Source organism: Coregonus lavaretus (assembly GCF_964263955.1).
Source record: "Coregonus lavaretus genome assembly, chromosome: 19".
NCBI classification, from domain to species: domain Eukaryota; kingdom Metazoa; phylum Chordata; class Actinopteri; order Salmoniformes; family Salmonidae; genus Coregonus; species Coregonus lavaretus.
This window is the reverse complement of record NC_140006.1, coordinates 29,617,520-29,644,813: the sequence shown is the minus strand read 5'-3', so window position 1 is coordinate 29,644,813 and position 27,294 is coordinate 29,617,520. Positions and strand designations below refer to the sequence as shown.

The 27,294-nt window shown below is 42.5% G+C and overlaps 1 protein-coding gene across 1 annotated transcript in view; it reads left to right on the top strand.

Moving 5' to 3' along the window:
• LOC311146689 (receptor-type tyrosine-protein phosphatase N2-like) overlaps nt 1–27,294 on the top strand; it is a 194,284-nt gene that overhangs the window by 101,794 nt on the left and 65,196 nt on the right. The window contains exon 14 of the mRNA XM_084183223.1: nt 20,004–20,068. Within this exon, the coding sequence (XP_084039349.1) occupies nt 20,004–20,068 (65 nt within the window). The remainder of the gene's footprint in view (nt 1–20,003; nt 20,069–27,294) is intronic.

The window sequence follows — 27,294 nt, the reverse complement described above, 5'->3', positions numbered from 1 at the left end:
AGAGTTCCTCTGTGGCGATAGGAGAACCTTCCAGAAGGACAACCATCTCTGCAGCACTCCACAAATCAGGCCTTTATGGGAGAGTGGCCAGACGGAAGCCACTCCTCAGTAAAAGGCACATGACAGTCCGTGTGGAGTTTGCCAAAAGGCACCTAAAGGACTCTCAGACCATGAGAAACAAGATTCTCTGGTCTGATGAAACCAAGATTGAACTCTTTGGCCTGAATGCCAAGCATCACGTCTGGAGGAAACCTGGCACCATCCCTATGGTGAAGCATGGTGGTGGCAGCATCATGCTGTGGGGATGGTTTTCAGCGGCAGGTACTGGGAGGCTAGTCAGGATCAAAGTAAGATGAACGGACCAAAGTACAGAGAGATCCTTGATGAAAACCTGCTCCAGAATGCTCAGGACCTCAGACTGGGGCGACGGTTCACCTGTAGCGTCATACCCAAGAAGACTTGAGGCTGTAATCGCTGCCAAAGGTGCTTCAACAAAGTACTGAGTAAAGGGTCTGAATACTTATGTAAATGTAATATTTCAGTTGTTTATTTTTAATACATTTGCAAACATGTCTAAAAACCTGTTTTTGCTTTGTCATTATGTGTGTAGATTGATGAGGGGGAAAAAACAATTTAATCCGTTTTAGACTTTTTGAAGGCTGTAAAGTAACAAAATGTGGAAAAGTCAAGGGATCTGAATACTTTCCAAATGCACTGTACCTTGCGTTATAAATAATGCACGCTCTAGAATGCCCTTCAAGCCAATCAGAAACTAGTATTCAACAATGCCATGCAGTGGAGGCTCCTCAGAGGAGGAAGGGAAGGACCATCCTCCTCAGTGAATTTCATAAATATAAAAATAGTGAAACATTTAAAAAGTTATCATTTTTAGATAAAACTATGCTAAATATATTCACGTCACCAAATAATTGATTAAAACATACTGTTTTGCAATGAAGGTCTACAGTAGCCTCAGCAGCACTCTGTAGGGTAGCACCATGGTGTAGCCGGAGGACAGCTATCTTCTGTCATCCTCTGGGTACATTGACTTCAATACAAAACCTAGGAGGCCCATGGTTCTCAACCCATTCCATAGACTTACACAGTAATTATGACAACTTCTGGAGGACGTCCTCGAACCTATCAAAGCTCTTGCAGCCTGAACTGACATGTTGTCCACCCAAACAAAGGATCAGAGAATGAATCTAGTACTGGAAGCATAAGCTACAGCTAGCACTGCAGTGCATAAAATGTGGTGAGTAGTTGACTCAAAGAGAGAGAAAGACAATAGGTGAACAGTTTTTAACAAATTAATTTATTCCAAAATTAAGGAGAAGGAAGAGAGAGAGCTAGCTATATTTGGTTGTATTTTTTTTCACTTTCACTTTCACTTAGCTAGCAAATGCAGCTAGCTAGTTTAGCCTACTCAAACACCCAGCTCAAACAGAGAGGGATGCTATGTTAGCTAGATGGTTATGGCTATCCAACACTGGAACTCTTCCAAGTCAAGGTAAGCTTTTGGTTTTATTAATTTATTGCCACCGGGGCCCACCAGTGTAACTGGTAACTGCTAAACTGCTTTCTGACTGTACACTGTACTGCAGGATTGTCGTCCACAAGCGAAGGGAAAAGGTGAGAGGTGAGCGTCTAGATAGTTGTGAGAAGTAATGATATATACAACGAGCAAAGTGATCATGCTGTTTTTATGTGGCTGCTATGAGAGTGAACTGTTTGCGTTTAATCAGGGGTGTATTCATTCCGCCGATTCTGTTGAAAAACGTTTCTTAAACGGAAGCAAACGGAACAAAAAGGGGATAAACATACCTGAATTTGTCCAATAGAAACTCTAATTTGCAACTGTTGGACTAATTATTACACCCTAGATCAGCTAGATGCAGGCAAGAGTGTGCAAGGCGGTATTGAATGTGTCACTGTCTGTCATCTTGATTACTCAAAATTCTCTCGACCTGTGCACCTACGTTGTAAACTTTCATTCATAGACTAGGTTGTAGCAACCTCATGATGGGTATAGGGATAATTTGAGCATCATGTAGTAGCCTAAACCTATCACAGTTACATTGAGCTGGTTGAATGAATATGAATGACAGTCATCCAATATACTGTAATATAAATAAGGCCATGCTCATTAAAAAAAATAAAAAATCCTACCTCATCCTTAAACTGCACCGACTGCCACTGATGCCATGGTAGAACACAACATTAATACGGGGGTTTCTGTAACCATTTATATAACATTTACTATTCCATCACTATCACTATGTTATTACTGCAGGATGGATAAAACACCCTGCACAGTCCCTTGTCACATCAGCCATGACAGTCTTCTCTGTAGGTCTGTAAAAAAGCCATGTTCCTCCAAACTTCCTAGTCAAGGTTCCTCTCTCGCTCTCTCTCTCTCTCTCTCTCTCTCTCTCTCTCTCTCTCTCTCTCTCTCTCTCTCTCTCTCTCTCTCTCTCTCTCTCTCTCTCTCTCTCTCTCTCTCTCTCTCTCTGCAGTGAAGAACGTTATTAGAGGCTGATGAAATGCTCCTGTTGTTCGCTCACCTTTGGTGGCCTGATCAGGCTACAGCCCGCTTCTCGTAGTGGGCTCTGAGATCCCTGATGAGAACAGAAGCAGACAGCTGAATTGATTGGCCCACTTCAGCGTATGAACCTTGATTACAGCCGCATTCAAGTGTTGTTCTGTTCTCTCCACTGCTCCTTCACTCATCAGAGCAGATACAGGAGAGAAGAGAGGAGGAGAGAAAAGCAGAGTGACTCACTAGGATTAGGCTGTCTGTCTGCCTGCTGCACATAGCCAATTGGCTGTGTTCCCCTCGAAAAACCTTCACACACAGACCAATGTATTTCCCTGTATTATATGTTGTTAATGTAGTTGCATATAGGTAGGCTAAAGATTTAGGATAATACCAAAGTATCTGTATGCACTGTTCTGTTCCCAGAATAAGACATCTTTCTTGTAATTTGGAAAAAGATTGATGCCGACCTTGAATGAGTAACATAACACGTAGTGATTGATGGCTTCAACAATATGTTATTAGTACTGTCGTTTTTATAAGTACGGACAGTATGTTCTACAGTGTGATTCACAAATGTCAATGTGTGCTGGCTGAGTGAGTGATAGAGAACGTTTGGGCCATACAATGGCTGTTTGCCATTGAAAGGTAGGGGTTGCTGTCTCCATAAGATTACAGTAGGAGGTGAAGAGCGTTTGATGGTTGGAGCCAACATGAAATGTCCCATTGAAACCCTGTCTGGGGTTTCTGTCTGTCTGGTAAAGAGTGTTTTATGTATTCTAACAGAGAGACAAAGGCAGCCCAGGAACATCAAAGCTGCTGGGTGACATTTAAGGCTCTGCATCTTCAAAGGCCCTCTCCCTGCTTTTGTACTTTATGTCTATAATTAATGTACTCCTTCTATTCCTCCTTTCTAATTCCGAGCGGGATTAGAGCGCCAGATTATAATTAATCGTCCTCCTCATAATTTTAATTTGCATCCCAGAGACTAAGCACCAAATCACCAGGAACTGGGTGGATTTACTGGTAGTGTCATTGCATGATCTATTGAAAGGACTAGTGTACAGTGGGGAAAAAAAGTATTTAGTCAGCCACCAATTGTGCAAGTTCTCCCACTTAAAAAGATGAGAGAGGCCTGTAATTTTCATCATAGGTACACGTCAACTATGACAGACAAAATGAGGAAAGAAAATCCAGAAAATCACATTGTAGGATTTTTAATGAATTTATTTGCAAATTATGGTGGAAAATAAGTATTTGGTCAATAACAAAAGTTTCTCAATACTTTGTTATATACCCTTTGTTGGCAATGACACAGGTCAAACGTTTTCTGTAAGTCTTCACAAGGTTTTCACACACTGTTGCTGGTATTTTGGCCCATTCCTCCATGCAGATCTCCTCTAGAGCAGTGATGTTTTGGGGCTGTCGCTGGGCAACACGGACTTTCAACTCCCTCCAAAGATTTTCTATGGGGTTGAGATCTGGAGACTGGCTAGGCCACTCCAGGACCTTGAAATGCTTCTTGCGAAGCCATTCCTTCGTTGCCCGGGCGGTGTGTTTGGGATCATTGTCATGCTGAAAGACCCAGCCACGTTTCATCTTCAATGCCCTTGCTGATGGAAGGAGGTTTTCACTCAAAATCACACGATACATGGCCCCATTCATTCTTTCCTTTACACGGATCAGTCGTCCTGGTCCCTTTGCAGAAAAACAGCCCCAAAGCATGATGTTTCCACCCCCATGCTTCACAGTAGGTATGGTGTTCTTTGGATGCAACTCAGCATTCTTTGTCCTCCAAACACGACAAGTTCTATTTTGGTTTCATCTGACCATATGACATATGACATTCTCCCAATCCTCTTCTGGATCATCCAAATGCACTCTAGTAAACTTCAGACGGGCCTGGACATGTACTGGCTTAAGCAGGGGGACACGTCTGGCACTGCAGGATTTGTGTCCCTGGCGGCGTAGTGTGTTACTGATGGTAGGTTTTGTTACTTTGGTCCCAGCTCTCTGCAGGTCATTCACTAGGTCCCCCCGTGTCGTTCTGGGATTTTTGCTCACTGTTCTTGTGATCATTTGGACCCCACGGGGTGAGATTTTGCGTGGAGCCCCAGATCGAGGGAGATTATCAGTGGTCTTGTATGTCTTCCATTTCCTAATAATTGCTCCCACAGTTGATTTCTTCAAACCAAGCTGCTTACCTATTGCAGATTCAGTCTTCCCAGCCTGGTGCAGGTCTACAATTTTGTTTCTGGTGTCCTTTGACAGCTCTTTGGTCTTGGCCATAGTGGAGTTTGGAGTGTGACTGTTTGAGGTTGTGGACAGGTGTCTTTTATACTGATAACAAGTTCAAACAGGTGCCATTAATACAGGTAACGAGTGGAGGACAGAGGAGCCTCTTAAAGAAAAAGTTACAGGTCTGTGAGAGCCAGATATCTTGCTTGTTTGTAGGTGACCAAATACTTATTTTCCACCATAATTTGCAAATAAATTCATAAAAAATCCTACAATGTGATTTTCTCAATGTTTTTTCCTCAATTTGTCTGTCATAGTTGACGTGTACCTATGATGAAAATTACAGGCCTCTCTCATCTTTTTAAGTGGGAGAACTTGCACAATTGGTGGCTGACTAAATACTTTTTTTCCCCACTGTATGTGTGTGTGTGTGTATGTATGTATGTTAAAGCTGGGCGATATGGACAAAAAGTCATATAACGATAAATGTAACTATTTTGCTCGATAACGATAAATACAAAGATATACTGTATATTATTGTTTTATGGACTTTCCATTAGTGGCAGGTTTGTTTTCCCAGTGCCAAGAAAGACTATAGCCTACAGTATGATTCAAAAAGTAAGCTATTTCATCTAACATATACAGGGAATGCATGATTGATATTTTGATGTGCAACCTGTCAAAATAGGATCCAAAATAATCAGATTTATTTTTGGCTCTTCAGAGATGAATTTGCCGATGTCTTTGTGCATAGTCCTATTGGCCCAGGCTATACTATTCACCACCTGAGGAAGTGGGAACTCAAAACACTTAGCTAGATTGCTAACTGTAAATATGATCTTATTGCTAGATAGCCATGTAGGCTAATTGATTAATCTATCAGTAGATGTAATGTAAAACTTTCCAGTGCTAGGCCTAGGCCACTTGATGTAGGCCCCTTCAGTGCAAATGGCGCGCTCCGCTCAGCCAGGCGCATCAAAACCATACTCTGGTTGCAAAGTGGTGCCATGAACTCAATATTAAGAGGTAAGAAATAAATTATATACTCACAGAAAGCTGTGACTCTCCGCTCTGTAGCTAAAACAACAGTAGTTGCTTTTAAAACTGTCTTTGTCCAGCAATTGCATTTTGAGCAACGGTCATATGCTTGTGGTTATCAGATAGCATCTCTCCCTCCTCCTGTGCGCACAGTGGGGAGAGGGAGTGAGTGGCTTGCTCACACAGCAGCGGACAGTGAAACAGGGCCAGGCAGATACTTTCACAGCAGGAATCAACATACTGCAAAGGCTATTACTGTTGACCAAATAATGGTTTTAGAAAACAAAAACATCTGCAGGAACGTTGTGTAGCAAAAACACCGAAAATTACCAACCTAAGCAAAATGTCGGTTTCGGTAATTTTCGGTTTATTGTCCCAGCTCTAATTATGTATGTACAGTATGTATGTAGCTATAAATTGGGTTTTGGTAAGATTAGCCATTTATCTTATTGGTAACATCCATATTGATCCAATAATTTTACGCATCACATGCATGTGCCCACTGCAGCCTAGGATCTGTATTTCTCTTGTACTGACTCAATGTGCCACTTATGTGTTTTCCTACCTGAACTATATGGACATTACTCTGTCTCATTCTGTGTGAATGGATCAAGTATTTTCCACTGGCAAGAACAGATCTGTTCATTCTGCTTTAATGGATCAAGTATTTTCCAAAGGGCAAGAACAGATCTGTCTGGAAATTGAAAGGGTTTATTTTTCTTCCCATCATGAAAGAAAGAAAGGAAGGGGTGAATTATGTATGGGTTACGAGAGACGAGTCTTCAGCTCATTCTCACCCCCTGGATCGAGGCTCAAATTGATCTGTCTGTAGCCATAGGTGATGTAGGTCAATGTGGCTCACGCCCCAAATGGCACCCTATTCCTTGTGTAGTGCGCTACTTTTGACCAGGGACCATAGGGCTCTGGTCAAAAGCAGTGCACTTTATAGAGAATTGGGTGTCATTTGGTACTCAGCCTATGGCTCACCTCATGCCATGCTGAAGGGATCAACATCACATGATGAAACTCATTCCTATCTCGTTCCTGATGGACAGTGGCTGCCATGTGGTCTGACAAAAACAAAGTCTGCATTTGTTCAATGTAAAGTGCATCATACACTCTTAGAAAAAAGGGTTCCAAAAGGGTTCTTTGGCTGTCCCCATAGGACACGTTTCAAACTCATTCCACGGAGGGCAGAGTGTCTGCTGGTTTTCGCCCTTCCCTTGTACTTGATTGATGAATTAAGGTCACTGATTAGTAAGGAACTCCACTCCCCTGGTTGTCTAAGTCTTAATTGAAAGGAAAAACCAAAACTCAGCAGACACTAGGCCCTCCATGGAATGAGTTTGACACCCCTGCCATAGGAGAACCCTTTTTGGTTCCAGGTAGAACTATTTTGGGTTTCATGTAGAACCCTCTGTGGAAAGGGTTCTACATGGAACTCAAAAGGGTTCTAACTGGAACTAAAATAGGCCTCCTGTAGCTCAGTTGGTAGAGCATGGCACTTGCAACGCCAGGGTTGTGGGTTCGATTCCCACGGGGGGCCAGTATGAAAAATGTATGCACTCACTAACTGTAAGTCGCTCTGGATAAGAGCGTCTGCTAAATGACTTAAATGTAAAAAAAAAAAAAAAAAAACGGTTCTTCAAAGGGTTCTCCTATGGCAGGGGTGTCAAACTCATTCCATAGAGGGCCTAGTGTCTGCAGGTTTTGGATTTTTCCTTTCAATTAAGCCCTGGACAACCAGGTGTGAGGAGTTACTTAGTAGTGACCTTAATTCATCAATCATGTCCAAAGGAGGAGCGAAAACCCGCAGGCACTCGGCCCTCCGTTTGATGAGTTTGACACCTGTGTCCTATTGGGACAGCTGAAAACCCTTTTAGGTTCTAGATAGCACCTTGTTTTCTAAGAATGTATAGATAGCATTTTTGGTCTTGATCCAACATCGTAGAGACAGGGAAATCCCATAGTCACCTCGAATAATCTATGTGAAACTGAATGAACACCCAGCACCAATGACGCTGTCCATCTGACTGGCTCTATTCAATATTCATGCCTAGAAACAAGACAACTGCCTATTAAAGTGAGCTTCAAATGGGTCTGCTTATCTTTTTAATTAGAGAGCCAGTTCAGAGGAAAGCAATATTGTCCTGTTGGCTGATGTGTATGTAATGTTGAACGGCTGCAGTCTTATTGATCATAGTGGAGGAGAAAGGAGGCTGTTCAAACGGTGAAGCAATTAAACAATGATGATAATACATAATATTGAGCCTAAACCTGGCAGAGGAATCAGATAAAACCTTTATTATGCACAACCATTGGGAAAGTACTAGCTAATTATTTACTGTGACAAGCCTAGTGACATGATTTTACATAGAATTTGTATCTGGCTAAACAAATAAAGAGTATTTTTATTTATTGTTTATTTGCATGAACTGATTCATGAGCAAACAGGCATAAAATAGGGGTTTTGTCTAACTGATGATGTTTATAATCTTTTGGAGTTGTTTCTTCTGTTTTGGGACAGTTAAATTACTATTACTCCTGTGTGAACTGCCCTCGTTACCACAGTGTAATAGACAATATGAAGGCTATTTATACTTCAAGGTGCTAATGCAACACTTTCCACATCTTATTACGGGAAAGAGGAATTACAACCCAAAGTGATATGACAACAATCCCCTGTCCCAGACAAGATGGTCTGTCCCAAATGACACCCTATTCCCATTATTGTGCACTACTTTTGACAAGAGCCCTTTGGTAGTAGTAGATCCCTATGTAGTGCACTATATAGGGAATAGGGTGCCATTTGAGATGCACACATACACACTGACCTTTACAGCAGACAATTACATTGTTGACTTTATTCTCCATAACAAAAATGTAATTTAAGGCATGCAAATCAGGTGATCGTATTTTGCAGCAGAGAGAGAACGGATTTTCCTGAGTTCTGGATGAGTGATTTCAGATCTAATAATGGTCTTGTTGCATTTTATCAGAACAGCAGCAACTGTGACAAACTGTGTTTGGTTTGTCATTTACTGTGGCCTGCAATTCAGTCATATACAGTCGGCTTAATTCAGTGAGGTTGAGGTGACCCGATATTCAATTGTAGACATTGTACAGTTACATTTGGCCACCCCTCTGGGCCTGGTTCCTCTCTAGGTTTCTTCCTAGGTTCCTGCCTTATAGGGAATTTTTCCCTAGCCACTGTGCTTCTGCCTCTGCATTGCTTGCTCTTTGGGGTTTTAGGCTGGGTATCTGTTAAGCACTTTGTGACAAATGCTGATGTAAAAAAGGCTTTATAAAATAATGTTGGTTGATTGATTGATTAAGGGTGCCATTTGGGACACAGACATTGTGAATCAAGAAAAAGCCTACTCTACCTGCTGTAGTGCTGTGATTTGGTGCAGCTGTAGTGCTGTGATTTGGTGCAGCTGTAGTGCTGTGATTTGGTACAGCTGTAGTGCTGTGATTTGATGCAGCTGTAGTGCTGTGATTTGGTGCAGCTGTAGTGCTGTGATTTGGCACAGCTGTAGTACTGTGATTTGGTACAGCTGTAGTGCTGTGATTTGATGCAGCTATAGTGCTGTGATTTGGTACAGCTGTAGTGCTGTGATTTGGCACAGCTGTAGTACTGTGATTTGGTACAGCTATAGTGCTGTGATTTGATGCAGCTGTAGTGCTGTGATTTGGTATAGCTGTAGTGCTGTGATTTGGTACAGCTGTAGTGCTATGATTTGTTACAGCTGTAGTGCTGTGATTTGATGCAGCTGTAGTGCTGTGATTTGGTACAGCTGTAGTGCTGTGATTTGGTACAGCTGTAGTGTATCTGTGATAACACATTCCTTAAGACACGTGTGCAGGCCATTGTATCCCCCTCTGCCACATGCTACTCAGGAAGCTGGTTGGCAGGAGTGTGCCACCTGTCTTTGTGCCACCGCCACCACCCCTTCCCCTTTTAACCCACCACACACATACACACACACATACATACATACATGCAAACAAATGCAAGCATGCTCTCGCTCTCACAAACACACACATACATACTCTGTACATTCATATATTCCACTTTGAAATGTCAGATTTGATTTGCCCTTGTGCATTAATTATAATCCACATAATAATTCACATTTCCTATTGCTGAAGGATAATTTTTCTGCTGTAGCAAACTGGCTCCACTGTTGGCTGGCAGGAGACCAAGTAATGCATAATGGTTCTGCCAAGGCCGATATGTTAGCAAGTTAACTGCCAGGCTCTCACACTGCCGCTACCACACACATGCACTCACGCACACAAGCACGCACACACACACACACACACACACGTACGCACACCCACACACACACTGCTGCTTCGACAGGCAGAAGCCATGAACAGCTACAGCTTCTGCAGCCGCTGAGCTCAGCAACCCTGTATTCTTAGAACACTGCTGCCTTGCTGTTCACTGCTCAATGTGGGCCACTGCAGTTGATATAATATTTATATTTATTTATATCATTTATTTGTTCATTCTATTAAGTAACCTAAGTGCAATGGAAGATAATTTCCAGCTTCCCCTTTTCATGGATTTCAATGCAGTAATTCAGTTGTAATATACATTTCCCAGGTGAAATTCAGCAGTAAAGCTCATAAGGTTGTTACTGTAATGTTGTAATTCAGTAACTGTCCGTTTTTATGTAGTTTACAGTGATATATCACAGCACATAGCCATTCTAGAGATCACAAGGTGCTGAGAAGACTGCTTAACTACGTGATAAATAAACTCTCTCGCTTCGCAGCCTAGAGGATCAGACACAGTGTGTAACCTCAGCAACCTTAGCTTATGACTGTAGCCGAGTGTTGATACAGCCTGGTCAGCTACAGGTCATCTTTGCCTTTCCTGGTTGCGTCGCGAATGGCAATCTACTCCCTACATAGTGCACTACTTTTGACCAGGGCTTTGGTTAATGGTAGTGCACTATATAGGAAATAGGGTGCCCTTTGGGACACAGCTATACTGTAGCTTAGCTCTGCCGGACAGAGAGATTTCCAGCTGGAAAATGAGATCACAGATTCTTCTGACTCCAGGGTCACTGATCATGAGATGTCAGTAATGTCTGTCTCTACTAGTGTCTGCAGTGTCAGGGCTTCCTATTGGCTTCCTGGGTTTTGAGTGACACTGCGTGTGATTTATCATGACAACCGGAACAAATTCTGTTAATGAAGTCACCTTGGGTTCTAGATCAACTGCCTGACTTCCATTTCTCCAAGAAATCACAACCCACCATGTTAGACTGCGTCCCAAATGGCACCCTATTCTCTGCGCTACTTTTGACTGCACTACTTGGGCTCTGGTCAAAAGTAGTGCACTAAGTAGGGAATAGGGTGCCATTTCGGACGTAGTCTTAGAGTCATCTAAATGAAAATGTAGTGCCTACCGCTTGATAAAGGGGAAAGGACAGAAACAAGATAGCTGTCTATTGTCCTGGTTTGATATGTTTCCCTGTGGATTTTGATTTTTACCTTGTTTCCATCTTGAAATAGGAATAGAGTGTTTTCTAGGATTCTGTGGTATATTTTGTATTCTTCTCTTTTCTCTTTTGTCTGTGAGCCCATTCCTGACTCAGTTCTGAGGGTTACAACGTGGGTGTGCTTCAGTATACACCTCTCTTCCACTGCCTTCTGTCCCATGGGCATCAGCAGGCTGGCTAATACCTTTCATCTGGCTGTGTGTGTGTGTGTGTGTGTGTGTGTGTGTGTGTGTGTGTGTGTGTGTGTGTGTGTGTGTGTGTGTGTGTGTGTGTTTACGTGTGTGTGTGTGTGTGTGTGTGTGAGATGAGTGAGTGAGAGAGAGCGAGAGAGCAAGAGAGAGAGAGCGAGAGAGAGAGAGAGACTCAGCGTCTGAACACATAAGTAGTGCCCACTTGCCGATGGGCAGACAGGGAACAGAGGCAGCTCATCTCAGTGTCTGAAAGCATACACACACACACTCCAGAAGAAACACCAGTGAAAGTGGAGAAGAGAAGCGTGGGGGAGGGGTATCGAGGGCGTCAAATTCTCCTATTGCAGAGGAGAATAGTCATGAACATATTCACATTAAGTTCATGAAAAATATGCTTTATGAATAATAATATTGTCACAAATTAATTTATATGTGGTTTGGCTGACCTAATGTCAGAGGTGTAGGTGGTAGACAGAAATGCAGCATCTCCCTGGACCAGTACAGATCTACTAGTATTCAACACAGTGTGGTAAACTGGTTTCTCCTCTCCTGCAGGTGTAGCTAGGCCTTGGATATGTTATCCAGGGGGGTATGAATCTCTGCTTCTCATCCTTTGATACCATCAAAAAAAAAAAAGAAGGTAGTTTACACTGAGTGGGCACTGCCTGCCAGCGCTGTGCTGCCAGGGACTCACTACACTGCCTGGTGCCTTCTCTTCGTTTTGTAGTCGCTAGCATCTGACGAGCACGGCAGGGCCAGGCGGGAGTCAGAGCCACGCAGGCTTGCCCCTAGGCTTTCCTTTATTTACAATCTGGACTCCATCGGCTCCATTCCTCAGGGGAGAACGAGGCGAGCGAGCCAGCGATCTAACCACTCATAAAGGCAGCGTCTGGCCAGTCTCCAGCCTCCCTCTAACCGCTCATAAAGGCAGCGTCTGGCCAGTCTCCAGCCTCCCTTCCTCCGCTCATACAGGCAGCGTCTGTAGCCCTGGGCTGGGGTGATACAGGTGTGCTCCGCTGCTGTCCTCCCAGCATAGTGACATTGTCACGGTCTCCTGGTGTCCACGCAACTGAGTGTGTACAGCTGTCCAAGGGTGCTAGGTTATTATTACGGTGTTATTAGTAGAGGTCTGACTGCAGGTAGTGTACACACCTCTCAGGACAATGGATGACTGTCCTAAAAGACAAGTGAAATAATCTGGTTGGACTGGACACGCCAAGCATGTGGAACACCGTTGTCAGAGCCTTGAGCATTATGAATTCCTGCAGTGTTTATTTTCCTATTATCAAGTATTCTACTTTCAAACGTGTGCAAATGCATTTTACAGCTGACCCCATCCTACCCACACATTCAGTCACATAATGATTATTTGACACAAAAGGTCATGGACACCTTAAAGACTGTCATACAGAATGGATTGTTTGTAATAAGCATCAGCCGATATCCACTGTCTGAAAAACCGAGTACAATTGACATAATACAAACAATATGAACAAACCCAGCACAATCTAAGAAATAACCTGCATTGGATATGGAGCTTCCAGTGCTTGGAAACAATTGAAAGTTCAAGGTTTTCCCAGTATGTCAGCCCTTGTCCTCCCTGCAGCAATAATAGGAGACATTTCCTGTAAGTGTGATTTCAATGGAAAGGCTCTGACTGCACTGCAGGCTCCACAGTAAGTGCATCTCCTGCCGAGATGGCCTTGACCATGGAACTGTGCCAGAAGGCTTTAAGTCTCTCTGCTTTCAGACACACACGCGCGCGCCCCGGCACACGCAGGTAGCAGGCACACACACGCACACACACCAACACCCACACATGCACACAAAAGGATAAACTACAAACACATTTGAAAGCATCAGATAACCTTGTGTAATGTTTTGTCTATTTTTCTGCTTACAACTGTGCATAACCTCTGTTAAAAATACAATTTTGCTTACAAAAAGAAGCAATCCACAAACCACAAGGTTTCTCACACTAAGAATGAACCATCTATCTTTTACTCTAGCCTTTATTGGACTATTGACATGTATTGGGCTGTCAAAGGGTCTTTAAAATGCTTGAGTGATCATGCAGCAATCATATCTGAGCGAGCTGAAGCTGGCTGGCGGCTGCTGCCAGCCGGTCGGTCCTCACTCACTCAATCGGCTGGAGAGATGAGAGATGAGTCAGACGTAAAAGTCACCCCTCGGATGTGCTGAGAGGGAGGAGAGAGAAAGAGAGAGGGAGGAAAGAGAAAGTGAGATAGAAAGAGAGAGGGAGGAGAGCAAGGCGTTAAGTGTTTGCCAGTCCGTGTGACTTTTCCTGTCATGAACAAAAGTAGTCTCTAATTCGGAAAGATACTGTATTGTACTGCGTCCCAGGTTATGGTTATGTCACAAATGGCACCCTATTCCCTTTGGGGTCTGGTCAAAAGTAGTGCACTATATAGGGAATAGGGTGCCATTTGGGATACATACTATCTCCTTCCTCCTCCTCCCAGTATCCAACTGGGTCAGGCCTGGTTATGTGGGAAGTGGTGTGTCAATGGTTCCTGACAGTCGGGTGTCTAGGACAAACACTCCTGATAAGACCAAACGCCTTTTTTACATCCCAAATGACACCCTATTCCTTATATAGTGCACTACTTTTGACAAGGGCCCATAGGGCTCTGGTCAAAAGGTAGTGCACTAAGTAGGGAATAGAGTGCCATTCGGGATGCAGACCTTCGCTTTACCAGGAGTCCCTGTGGTCTAAAGTCTACAGCTGCTAGTGGACTGGAACTGGCTAACAGGCCAGACTACTCTTACTGTCACTGCCCTGGTTTATGTTGCTGGTACTACCAGTGTTATGTTATATATTTGACCTTTTATGCTAAAACTATTGAATTAATATGAAAAAAGGGATTTACAGTAATGTTTTTTTTTGTTCTGTTTTAAATTAGAGTACCTTATGGAAAACAGAAAAGGTAGAATGACTATTTGAAGTTGAAGATGGAGTGCAGTGTCTTTATGTTTCTCAATGTGAGCGCCCCCTGGTGGTTCAGATCCCTGCTGTGGACAGGCTGATACTGTCTGTCCTGGCGGTTCAGATCCCTGCTGTGGACGACCTGAAACTGTCTGTCCTGGTGGCTCAGATCCCTGCTGTGGACGGCCTGAAACTGTCTGTCCTGATGGTTCAGCTCCATGCTGTGGACGGGCTGAAACTGTCTGTCCTGGTGGTTCAGCTCCATGCTGTGGACGGGCTGAAACTGTCTGTCCTGGTGGTTCAGCTCCATGCTGTGGACGGGCTGAAACTGTCTGTCCCATTTGTTGTTGCTTATCTGCTGCCAGTGAATTATCATCACCTCCACTTATCAAACCTCAATGCCCTCTCTCTCCCTCCAGCCCTCCATCCATCCATCCATCCCTCCCTCCATCTCTATTTCCCTCCCTCCCTCTCTGCCTCTCTGCCTCTCTCCCTCCATCCCCGGATAGGTGCAGTAAAATGTGTTGTTTTACAGCAGGGATCATCAACTAGATTCAGCTGCGGGCCGATTTTTTCTTGAGCGCATGGTCAGGGGGCCGGAACATAATTACAAATATTTTGTAATCTGCAAATTGACTACAAGAAGCCCAAACAGATAGAATGATTGACTAAAACATAATAATTTCAAACCTTGCTTACATTTGTATACGATCAAATCAAATGTTATTTATCACATGCTTTGTAAACAACAGGTGTAGACTAACAGTGTAATGCTTACTTACAGGCCCTTCCCAACAATGCAGAGAGAACAAACAGAGAAATAATAACACAAGGAATAAATACACTGAGTAACGATATCTTGGCTATATACACGGGGTACCAGTACCGAGTCCATGTGCAGGGGTACGAGGTAATTGAGGTAGATACTGTATGTACATATAGGTAGGGATAAAGTGACTAGGCAACAGGATAGATAATAAACAGTAACAGCAGCGTATGTGATGACTCAGCATGGGCATACTTTGGAACAGATTCCAAAATGTAAATCACTTAGAGCTGTTTTGCTGGTGTTTTTACAGTCTTTTATGTCCCCCCCCCCAAAATAAAAATATAACAACTTTTTGCTAAAAAAACTTGGGGGGACAAATAAAATCACCTGCAAGCCAAATTCGCCAGTTGGGGAACCCTGTTTTACATGGTCAGCCATACTACTACAGAGCCCCTGGAGCAAATTGTCGGCTCGGGTATTCGAATCAGCGACCTTTCGGTTACTGGTCCAATGCTCTAACCGCTAGACTACCTGCCCACCATCACACCATCCCTCACACAGAGAAAAGTGAAACAGCCCTATTCTATGAATCATGGTGGATGAGACAGATGGGCAGAATTCAGATGAGGACAGGAAGCCCACATGGACTCTGTGCAGACTAGACATTCTCTTACTTTTAAAGATATCTTCTTTTAGACTGTGAGATCCTTCATGAGAATGTATAGATATTCATAGATCTTTGGGCTTAGTTCTTATATAGTATGTGTGGTTTGCTAAATGTATGCATCACACTAATACTTGGTTCATTACCCATCACATGACAGCGTTAACAGCACTGTACGGCATTAAAGCTTCCATTACAGATTGTAATATGATGCTGATTGCTGTTGAAAGTCGAGGATGTGATGTCGTAGTCTGTATTACATCTTAGTGCAGTAACCTCAATTAATTTATGCAGGGTCATTAATTGTTGTTGGTGGGTGTTGTTGTTGTTTACCCTCTGTAGGACGGTTGTTTGTGTCATAGGCTGCATCCCAAATGGCACCCTTTTCTCTATATAGTGCACTACTTTTGAACAGGGCCCATAAAATTACAGTTTAGAACCTGCATCTAAATGCAACAGAAAAATAACAGCCAGTGTGGAGTGACAACATTACATAACATGTCACCATCTAATACCCCCCAAAAAATATGAATAACAACATCTAATAGCCAAAATAAAATATGAACAACATCTAATACCCCCCCCAAAATATGAATAACAACATCTAATACCCAAAGAAAATATGAACAACAACATCTAATAGCCAAAGAAAATATGAGTAACAACATCTAATAGCCAAAGAAAATATGAACAACAACATCTAATACCCAAAGAAAATATGAACAACAACATCTAATACCCCCCCAAAATATGAACAGCAACATCTAATACCCAAATAAAATATTAACAACAACAAAACAAAAGTATTGGCTCAACAAAATTGCTCAGATCTTGCATAAACTGCTGTGTTGTGAAAATCTGTATCAGTTTCATATTGAGACCAAGCATATTCTTAGATACCACGTAACAGTAACTTACAAAGTGTGTAAAATGTTTAAGGAATATCATTCCATTCCCAGTGTAAGCCAGACTCTCCAAACAGTGGAGAGTGATGATAAATGTTTCGATAGAGATGGAGCTTGTTTACCATTATTCAGCTGGCAGACAGTGGGTGCTTCCCAAACGTTAGCTTATTCCCTATGTAGTGCACTACTTTTGACCAGAGCCCTATGGCACTATAAAGGGAATAGGGTGCCATTTGGGATGCAGACAGTGTGTGATGGAGTACTGCTCTCTCCCCTCCATAGAGAGTTAATGGCTCCTTGCCCCAGGTGGCCTGGATGCCATTTCTCCCCCTGCTTTTAATTTGATTACATATTGCATTGTCTTTGTGATGCTCTAAGTCGTCTCCCATTGCTCATTGCTTCATATTGCAGTTTAAATTACTGGAGGCAATAAGGCTAGGGTGTTGGAGATTGGAGAAAAACATCATTTGAAACAGATTGAAGGCTGAAATGTTGATATCAAAAATCTAATTAATGCAAGTGAGACCTCCGAATACAATATATAATTAAAAGCATTTGAAAAATGACTCTGGAATTGGTTTTGACAACCGGATGTTGGGGATGGCGACATGGTCTTTAGACTAAATGAAGGTTCAGGCAGGAAAAATAGAAATATTACTTATCGGGGCTGTTGTTGTTTTTTTTTTCTCCTTCCTTCTCACTCTGTCAAATATTTTGTTCAATCCACAAGACAGTGACACTTGGCTTGAACAACATTTCAGGGAGCAGAAAACACACTGCAATATATTAGAATTTGTTTAGGGATCACTGCTATCATGATCAGGTAATGTGATTACATCTGTGTACTGTATCACGGTGATGGGGTTGTTCCTCCTTGCTCCTCACCTTTGAAGGATGGCGTTGTTTTCTTCTCCTCAAATGTGCTCAGAAACAGTCTCCGGTGCGACACAGCATCCCATTCTGGGCTCTGAACTCATAGACCTCATAGAACCAGGCCTTTTCCTTCAGTCAATGGTGAAAGATTGAGCGTTTTTTGAATCCCGGCTGCTTTGTTCCCCTCAAGGCACCTCTGATACATTGAGTTAACATAAAGCAGAACTCAGGACACGGGGTGACAAATGAAACTCCTGTGTATTTTCGAAGGAAAAAAGGCAGCTACTCGCTCATAGAATGAGATATATTTATTCCGCTGCCCACTGTTTCTTATACAACATAATCTGGCATGTGATACTGTGTAACAAAAGATGGAGCACACTGAAAATGGTATATATAAAATGGAATGATGTGGATATGGAAATAATATAACACATGCAATGAAAATATGAATATAGTTTACTTTTGCAATTTGTATTCAAAATGTCTCATCATATCTCAGACTTATTTCGAAACCTGCAGGTATGCAAAAAAATTGCCAATTTGCCCTCACCTGCTTTGTAGTTTGTTAGTAGTTTCAAAGATCCATCCATGCAGGTTGTGATTTGGGAACCACTCAGTGTGGTACAAATGAACCTGCTCATTCTGGCTGTTGAGTTGCCGTGCTCTAGTTAGGCTGCTACTCATTAAGAGTCTGTGGGAGAGGAAATGAGATGAGATGAGATGAGATGAGAGGAGAGGAGAGGAGAGGAGAGGAGAGGAGAGGAGAGGAGAGGAGAGGAGAGGAGAGGAGAGGAGAGGAGAGGAGAGGAGAGGAGAGGAGAGGAGAGGAGAGGAGAGAGGCAAGGAGAGGAGGCTGGATGTGGGGAAGCCATGCTCCACACTGTGGTGTTGCGATGCCAAAAGTATTGTCTAATGAGAGACTGTCTGGCTGTAATTACATCACATTCAAGCACCAGGAAGAGAAGTCCCACTTGTTGCTGTGTACTTGTTGGATCACTCCCATGGAGAGCATGGGGAGTCTTTTCATGTTCATTTGTCTGTTTACTTGTTTGATTGTTTATTTTATGCTCATCATGCTGTGATGTATGGTTGTAGTTAATTGACTGTCTGGGTTTTATGTCCATGTCTTTGTGGGCATGTCTCACTTGCTAAGGCAATGCGTTACCACTGGCTGCACCCAAGTGTCTGCTCTGCAATGTATTTACTGGACAGTGGTGTAATGGCCATGGAGTAGACTGACTCCAGTGGTTGTGGTTCAGTGGAAACGGCCCAGTGCTCATTACGTTTGTGTGTAGCCCAGGTGGTCTCGCTCTGACAGCATTATTAAGACATCCTCTTTGACAGCCTGATCCATGGCAGACATGGTCACACTCCCCTCCTCAGGTTCACAGCTTAGTTCAGTTCAATCAAATCACCCATCTGAAGCCGCATGGCGCAATTATACGGGATTCTGCATAAATTGACAAGAGCAAAGAATTACTGTGATAGATTAAAACACTCATTAGGCTATTGGATGGATTTGGAGAACATTATAGAGTTGAGGGTTGTGTCTCAAATGGCACCCAATTCCCTACACAGTGCACTACTTTTGACCACAGCCCCAGTCAACAATAGGAAATATGATGCCATTTGGGACCTAGAAGAGCTCTCCCCAGGTTATTTGCATATCCTTCATCTACCGGATGCGTCAACAAAGGAGGTGCTTTCACATGGAAAACAAAGTGAATGCCAATTATGCACAGTTTTTCATAACATTTTGTTCTTCCTTTAATATTAGTCCTCCATGAATTTCAATTAAACCTCACAATTATTTCCTCTTAAGGAAGGAAGGAAGGTTTCAACGTGAGTTTTATAAATCTATTTCAGGGAAGATTTGCCTTAATATATTCAACGGTTGAAAAAAGAAATGGAAATATAATTTATCAGGAAGAAAATATACATACTGTACTGTATTGCTAGTTCAATCAACAAGAGGAAGATAAACCTTGATTTAGTTTTTATATCAAATACTCTCAGGCCTATTTGAAATACACTCAATACCGTACGCACATTATTTAATCTATTGCTAGTTATTAACCAATTGCGTAGAAATAGATTAGTAGACAGTGGTGGTGTGTGTCCCAAATGGTACCCTATTCCCTATTGAGTGCCCTACTTTTGCCCTTGGTCAAAAGTAGCGCACTATATTGGCATAGGGTACCATTTCGACATAGACTTTCTCTACTTGGAGCTGCTCCTCTAACCACGAGCTTCACATATTCTACTATAAGAGTGATTGACAGAAGTCTAATCTCACACATGCCCCTGTTTCTCCCGTTCCCAGTTCGCCAGAAGGATGCAGTGGAGAAGGAGGCCAAGGTGATCATTCTGGAGGCTGGAATCACAGATGTAAGTACACTTCTTTATATGGGTGGCATCTCAAATGGCACCCTATTCCTTAAATAGTGCAATACTTTTGGGGAATCAGCTATGATGTTAGACTCTGTTGAGTTTATTATTCGTTGTTTGAATTGTCCTATGTCATTTATTTGAGAGATTTCCTCATGGCCTGCTACAGCAAAGCATATTTGTGAGGAAGTATGTTTTTTTTTTAGCATAAAGACATATAGTACCAGTCAAAAGTTTGGACACACCTACTCATTCAAGGGTTTTTCTTTAGTTTTACTATGTTCTACATTGTAGAATAATAGTGAAGACATCAAAACAATGAAATAACACATATGGAATCATGTAGTAACCAAAAAAGTGTTAAACAAATCAAAATATATTTTATATTTGAGATTCTTAGCCACCCTTTGCCTTGATGACAGCTTTGCACACTTTTGGCATTCTCTCAACCAGCTTCACCTGGAATGCTTATCCAACATTTTGGAGTTCCCACATATGCTGAGCACTTGTTGGCTGCTTTTCTTTCACTCTGCCGTCCGACTCATCCCAAACCATCTCAATTGGTTTGAGGTCAGGGGATTGTGGAGGCCAGGTCATCTGATGCAGCACTCCATCACTCTCCTTCTTGATAAAATAGCCCTTACACAGCCTGGAGGTGTGTTGGGTCATTGTCCTGTTGAAAAACAAATGATAGTCCCACTAAGCGCACACCAGATGGGATGGCGTATCACTGCAGAATGCTGTGGTAACCATGCTGGTTAAATGTGCCTTGAATTCTAAATAAATCACAGACAGTGTCACAGCAAAGCACCCCCACACTATAACACCTCCTCCTCCATGCTTTACGGTGGGAACTACACATGCGGAGATCATCCGTTCACCCACACTGCGTCTCACAAAGACACGGCGGATGGAACCAAAAATCGCAGATTTGGACTCCAGACCGAAGGACACATTTCCGCCAGTCTAATGTCCATTGCTTGTGTTTCTTGGCCCAAGCAGGTCTCTTCTTATTATTGGAGTCCTTTAGTAGTGGTTTCTTTGCAGCAATTCGACCATGAAGGCCTGATTTACACAGTTCCCTCTGAACAGTTGATGTTGAGACGTGTCTGTTACTTGAACTCTGTGAAGCTTTTATTTGGGCTGCAATTTCTGAGGCTGGTAACGCTAATGAACTCCGGTCCGGGTCTTCCATTCCTGTGGCGGTCCTCATGAGAGCCAGTTTCATCATAGCGCTTGATGGTTTTTGCAACTGCACTTGAAGAAACTTTCAAAGTTCTTGAAATGTTCCGTATTGACTGACTTTCATGTCTTAAAGTAATGATGGACTGTCGTTTCTCTTTGCTTATTTGAGCTGTTCTTGCCATAATATGGACTTGGTCTTTTACCAAATAGGGCTATCTTCTGTATACCCCCCCCTACCTTGTCACAACACAACTGATTGGCTCAAACGCATTAAGAAGGAAATACATTCCACAAATTAACTTTTAAGAAGGCACACCTGTTAATTGAAATGCATTCCAGGTGACTACCTCATGAAGCTGGTTGAGAGAATGCCAAGAGTGTGCAAAGCTGTCATCAAGGCAAAGGGTGGCTATTTGAACAATCTCAAATATAAAATATATTTTGATTGGTTTAACACTTTTTTGGTTACTACATGATTCCATATATGTTATTTCATTATTTTGATGTCTTCACTATTATTCTACAATGTAGAAAATGGTAAAAATAAAGAAAAACCCTTGAATGAGTAGTTGTGTCCAAACTTTTGACTGGTTGTGTACTTTGACAGATTTTGTGTGAAACATACATGTAAACAGCGACCATGATAGAGCAAATAAACTGGACAAATTCTTTAGTTTGTCTGACTGACTGGCTGGCTGGCTGGCTTTCCTGGCCTCAAGTCGTGAACATTACCATTCTCTGCCACGTCTCTTTTAAATATACTGTGGAGTGTCTCTCCTATCTCTGTTACTGATTCAGCAGTAAGTATGTCTCAATGACTGTGTCACATTCAGAGAGAGAGAGAGAGAGAGAGAGAGAGAGAGAGAGAGAGAGAGAGAGAGAGAGAGAGAGAGAGAGAGAGAATTCAATACTAGGCCTGAATGGAGCCTATTATCACCAATTGAACTGCTGTTGTGAGAGGGGAGGGCAAGGGTCCCAAATGGCTCCCTATGTAGTGCACTACTTTTGACCATGGTCCATAGGGGTCTGATCACATTTTACGTATGAGTGGCCCCGGAAAAAAGTAATATTGCAATATGTTGGGAATTTGGTGCATTTGGGACACAAATAAGGCCTATTCAGATGATGTCTGGTGCTGCACTGCTACTGCTGCCCCAATCTCCCTCTCCTTTGCCTAGCCTGGGTCGGGTGGAGAGAGTTACTCCATTTCACGATTCTGCTCTGAAATGGATTATCTCAGAACTCTGAGATCGATCATGTCTACTGTAATCAGACAGAGGAGACTGAGTTAAGTTTTGTCAAAGTGCCCACCTTCAAGGTTTTTCTATTCTACATACTTTATGTTCTGTTGGATATACTATATATTGCTCATTGTAGATTGTAGGAGTCAGAAAAGGTCATGACGGGTAGAGCACTCATTTAATTAGTCAATATCTGAGTTTGAAATAAAACAGAAATTCACATTTGATGTTATAGCTACAGTGAGGGAAAAAAGTATTTGATCCCCTGGTGATTTTGTACATTTACCCACTGACAAAGAAATTATCAGTCTATAATTTTAATGGTAGGTTTATTTGAACAGTGAGAGACAGAATGACAACAAAATAATGCAGAAAGACGCATGTCAAAAATGTTATAAATTGATTTGCATTTTAATGAGGGAAATAAGTATTTGACCCCCTCTCAATCAGAAAGATTTCTGGCTCCCAGGTGTCTTTTATACAGGTAACGAGCTGAGATTAGGAGCACACTCTTAAAGGGAGTCCTCCTAATCTCAGTTTGTTAACTGTATAAAAGACACCTGTCCACAGAAGCAATCAATCAATCAGATTCCAAACTCTCCACCATGGCCAAGACCAAAGAGCTCTCCAAGGATGTCAGGGACAAGATTGTAGACCTACACAAGGCTGGAATGGGCTACAAGACCATCGCCAAGCAGCTTGGTGAGAAGGTGACAACAGTTGGTGCGATTATTCGCAAATGGAAGAAACACAAAATAACTGTCAATCTCCCTCGGCCTGGGGCTCCATGCAAGATCTCACCTCGTGGAGTTGCAATGATCATGAGAACGGTGAGGAATCAGCCCAGAACTACACAGTAGGATCTTGTCAATGATCTCAAGCCAGCTGGGACCATAGTCACCAAGAAAACAATTGGTAACACACTACGCCGTGAAGGACTGAAATCCTGCAGCGCCCACAAGGTCCCCCTGCTCAAGAAAGCACATATACAGGCCCGTCTGAATTTTGCCAATGAACATCTGAATGATTCAGAGGAGAACTGGGTGAAAGTGTTGTGGTCAGATGAGACCCAAATCGAGGTCTTTGGAATCAACTCAACTCGCCGTGTTTGGAGGAGGAGGAATGCTGCCTATGACCCCAAGAACACCATCCCCACCGTCAAACATGGAGGTGGAAACATTATGCTTTGGGGGTGTTTTTCTGCTAAGGGGACAGGACAACTTCACCGCATCAAAGGGACGATGGACGGGGCCATGTACCGTCAAATCTTGGGTGAGAACCTCCTTCCCTAAGCCAGGGCATTGAAAATGGGTCGTGGATGGGTATTCCAGCATGACAATGACCCAAAACACATGGCCAAGGCAACAAAGGAGTGGCTCAAGAAGAAGCACATTAAGGTCCTGGAGTGGCCTAGCCAGTCTCCAGACCTTAATCCCATAGAAAATCAGTGGAGGGAGCTGAAGGTTTGAGTTGCCAAACGTCAGCCTCGAAACCTTAATGACTTGGAGAAGATCTGCAAAGAGGAGTGGAACAAAATCCCTCCTGAGATGTGTGCAAACCTGGTGGCCAACTACAAGAAACGTCTGACCTCTGTGATTGCCAACAAGGGTTTTGCCACCAAGTACTAAGTCATGTTTTGCAGAGGGGTCAAATACTTATTTCCCTCATTAAAATGCAAATCAATTTATAAAAAATTGTACATGTGTTTTTTTTGGGATTTTTTTGTTGTTATTCTGTCTCTCACTGTTCAAATAAACCTACCATTAAAATTATAGACTGATCATTTCTTTGTCAGTTGGCAAACATACAAAATCAGCAGGGGATCAAATACTTTTTTCCCTCACTGTATACCATAAGTCAACGCGAGCATCGGTTGTGCCCAAATGTCACCCTAGTCCCTATATAGTGCTCTAGTTTTGACCTAAGCTCTATGGGGGCACTATATAGGGAATAGGTTACCATTTGGGATACAACCATTGTTGTTTCCAAACTTCTTCTACACCGGTCCAATTATGAGTAGTGTGAGATAAGGAGTCTGGGCAAAACCCAGATTATAATTGTCCTGGAGAAACTACCACTAATCCCAGTCAGTCCCCTGTGCTGCAACGCTGCTTTGTTCAGCTTGAGTTGTTCTCCTTCCAATCTGTCATCAAAACTGTGTTTTAGACAGCAAGGGGAAGGAATTAATCAAAGAGAAACACAGGAGCGTGGTTTGTGATTAGATAGCCCCACACAGCCATTTGAATTGATTACAACCGTGGTGGCTACAAGGGCCCTATCCTGGGAGAGACTGGATAGTGTCCCAAATGGCACCCTATTCCCTATGTAGTGCACTACTTTTGACCAAAGCCATACAGGCCCCTGGTCAAAAGTAGCACATGAAATAGGTTATAGGGTGCCATTTGGGACAAATCCACTGACTGCACAACTCTGTCTACAAAAAGGATTAAAGCTATCTTTTATGGTTTTGGCGCTCTAAATACAATACACTTTATTGCCTTTACTGTGTGGCTGCCTCCTGATGACATGTTATAATTGTTTTGATAGTAATAAACAGACAAACATTGATTGCATTTTAAATAAATAAATAAATAATGATTATTTAATTATACGGCTGTTTACACCCATTTCACATTGATTTCCAATCTATCTCATGCCTAGATGCCCTATCGCAAACATTTGTTGATATTGGATAGGAATATTACAAATTATTCATTAATGTGAATGATGGAGACCCATTTCAATGGATCAAGAAAAAAATGAAATATATACAGTACCAGTCAAAAGTTTGGACACACCTACTCATTCAAGGATTTTTCTTTATTTTTACCATTTTCTACATTGTAGAATAATAGTGAAGACATCAAAACTATGAAATAACACATATGGAATCAAAACATGTTAAACAAATCATAATATATTTTAGATTTTAGATTCTTCAAAGTAGCCACCCTTTGCCTTGATGACAGCTTTGCACACTCTTGGCATTCTCTCAACCAGCTTCACCTGGAATGCTTTTCCAACAGTCTTGAAGGAGTTCCCACATATGCTGAGCACTTGTTGGCTGCTTTTCCTTCACTCTGCGGTCCAACTCATCCCAAATCACCTCAATTGGGTTGAGGTTGGGGGATTGTGGAGGCCAGGTCATCTGATGCAGCACTCCATCACTCTCCTTCTTGGTCAAATAGCCCTTACACAGCCTGGAGGTGTGTTGGGTCATTGTCCTGTTGAAAAACAAATGATAGTCCCACTAAGCGCAAACCAGATGGGATCTTGTATCACTGCAGAATGCTGTGGTAGCCATGCTGGTTAAGTGTGCCTTGAATTCTAAATAAATCACTGACACTGTTAACAGTGAAGCACCCCCACACCATCACACCTCCTCCTCCATGCTTCACGGTGGGAACCACACATGCGGATTTCATCCGTTCACCTACTCTGCGTCTCCCAAAGACACGGTGGATGGAACCAAAAATCGCAGATTTGGACTCAGCAGACCAAAGGACAGATTTTCTCCGGTCTAATGTCCATTGCTTGTGTTTCTTGGCACAAGCAAATCTCTTCTTATTATTGGTGTCCTTTAGTACTGGTTTCTTTGCAGCAATTCGACCATGAAGGCCTGATTCACGCAGTCTCCTCTGAACAGTTGGTGTTGAGATGTGTCTGTTACTTGAAGTCTGTGAAGCATTTATTTGGGCTGCAATTTCTGGTAACTCTAATGAACTTATCCTCTGCAGCAGAGGTAACTCTGGTTCTTCCTTCCCTGTGGCGGTCCTCATGAGAGCCAGTTTCATCATAGCGCTTGATGGTTTTTGCAACTGCACTTGAAGAAACTTTCAAAGTTCTTGACATTTTCCGGATTGACTGTCCTTCATGTCTTAATGTAATGATGGACTGTCGTTTCTCTTTGCTTATTTGAGCTGTTCTTGCCATTATATGGACTTGGTATTTTACCAAATAGGGCTATCTTCTGTATACCACCCCTACCTTGTCATAACACAACTGATTGGCTCAAATTCCACAAATTAACTTTTAACAAGGCACTCCTGTTAATTGAAATGCATTCCAGGTGACTACCTCATGAAGCTGGTTGAGAGAATGCCAAGCCAAGAGTGTGCAAAGCTGTCATCAAGGTAAAGGGTGGCTATTTTGATTTGTTTAACAATTTTGGGTTTTCTACATGGTTCCATATGTCTTATTTCATAGTTTTGATGTCTTCACTATTATTCTACAATGTAGAAAATAGTAAAGATTAAGAAAACCCCTGGAACAAGTAGGTGTGTCCAAACTTTTGACTGGTACTGTATATGTTTTTATTGTCACATACACAAGATAGGTGCAGTGAAATGTGTTGTTTTACAGGGTCTGCCATAGTAGTACGGCACCCCTAGAGCAAATTAGGGGTAAGTGCCTTGCTCAAGGGCACATCAATAGGTTTTTCACCTTGTCGGCTCGGCTATTCGAACCAGCAACCTTTCAGTTAGTGGCCCAACCACTAAGCTACCTGCAGCCCACTACTAAGCTGCCTGCCCAGAGAGAGTAGGGTTTTCTGTTTACCGGCACACAGACGTTATCCCAGCTCAAATTTCCATTACAAATAGAGAAAAATATTGGGACATCAGCGCGATGGAGAAAAATACATCTGCATCTATTGTAATAGATACTCAAATGTATCTATGTGAAAATTTAATCAAGAGGCTATTGAAGTGCTACCTCCATTTTTATGCCGAAGATATCAGCATCTAAATAGGGTTTGATATGGTAATAAGGCCCATTGTGGATCCAAAATGGCATACCTTT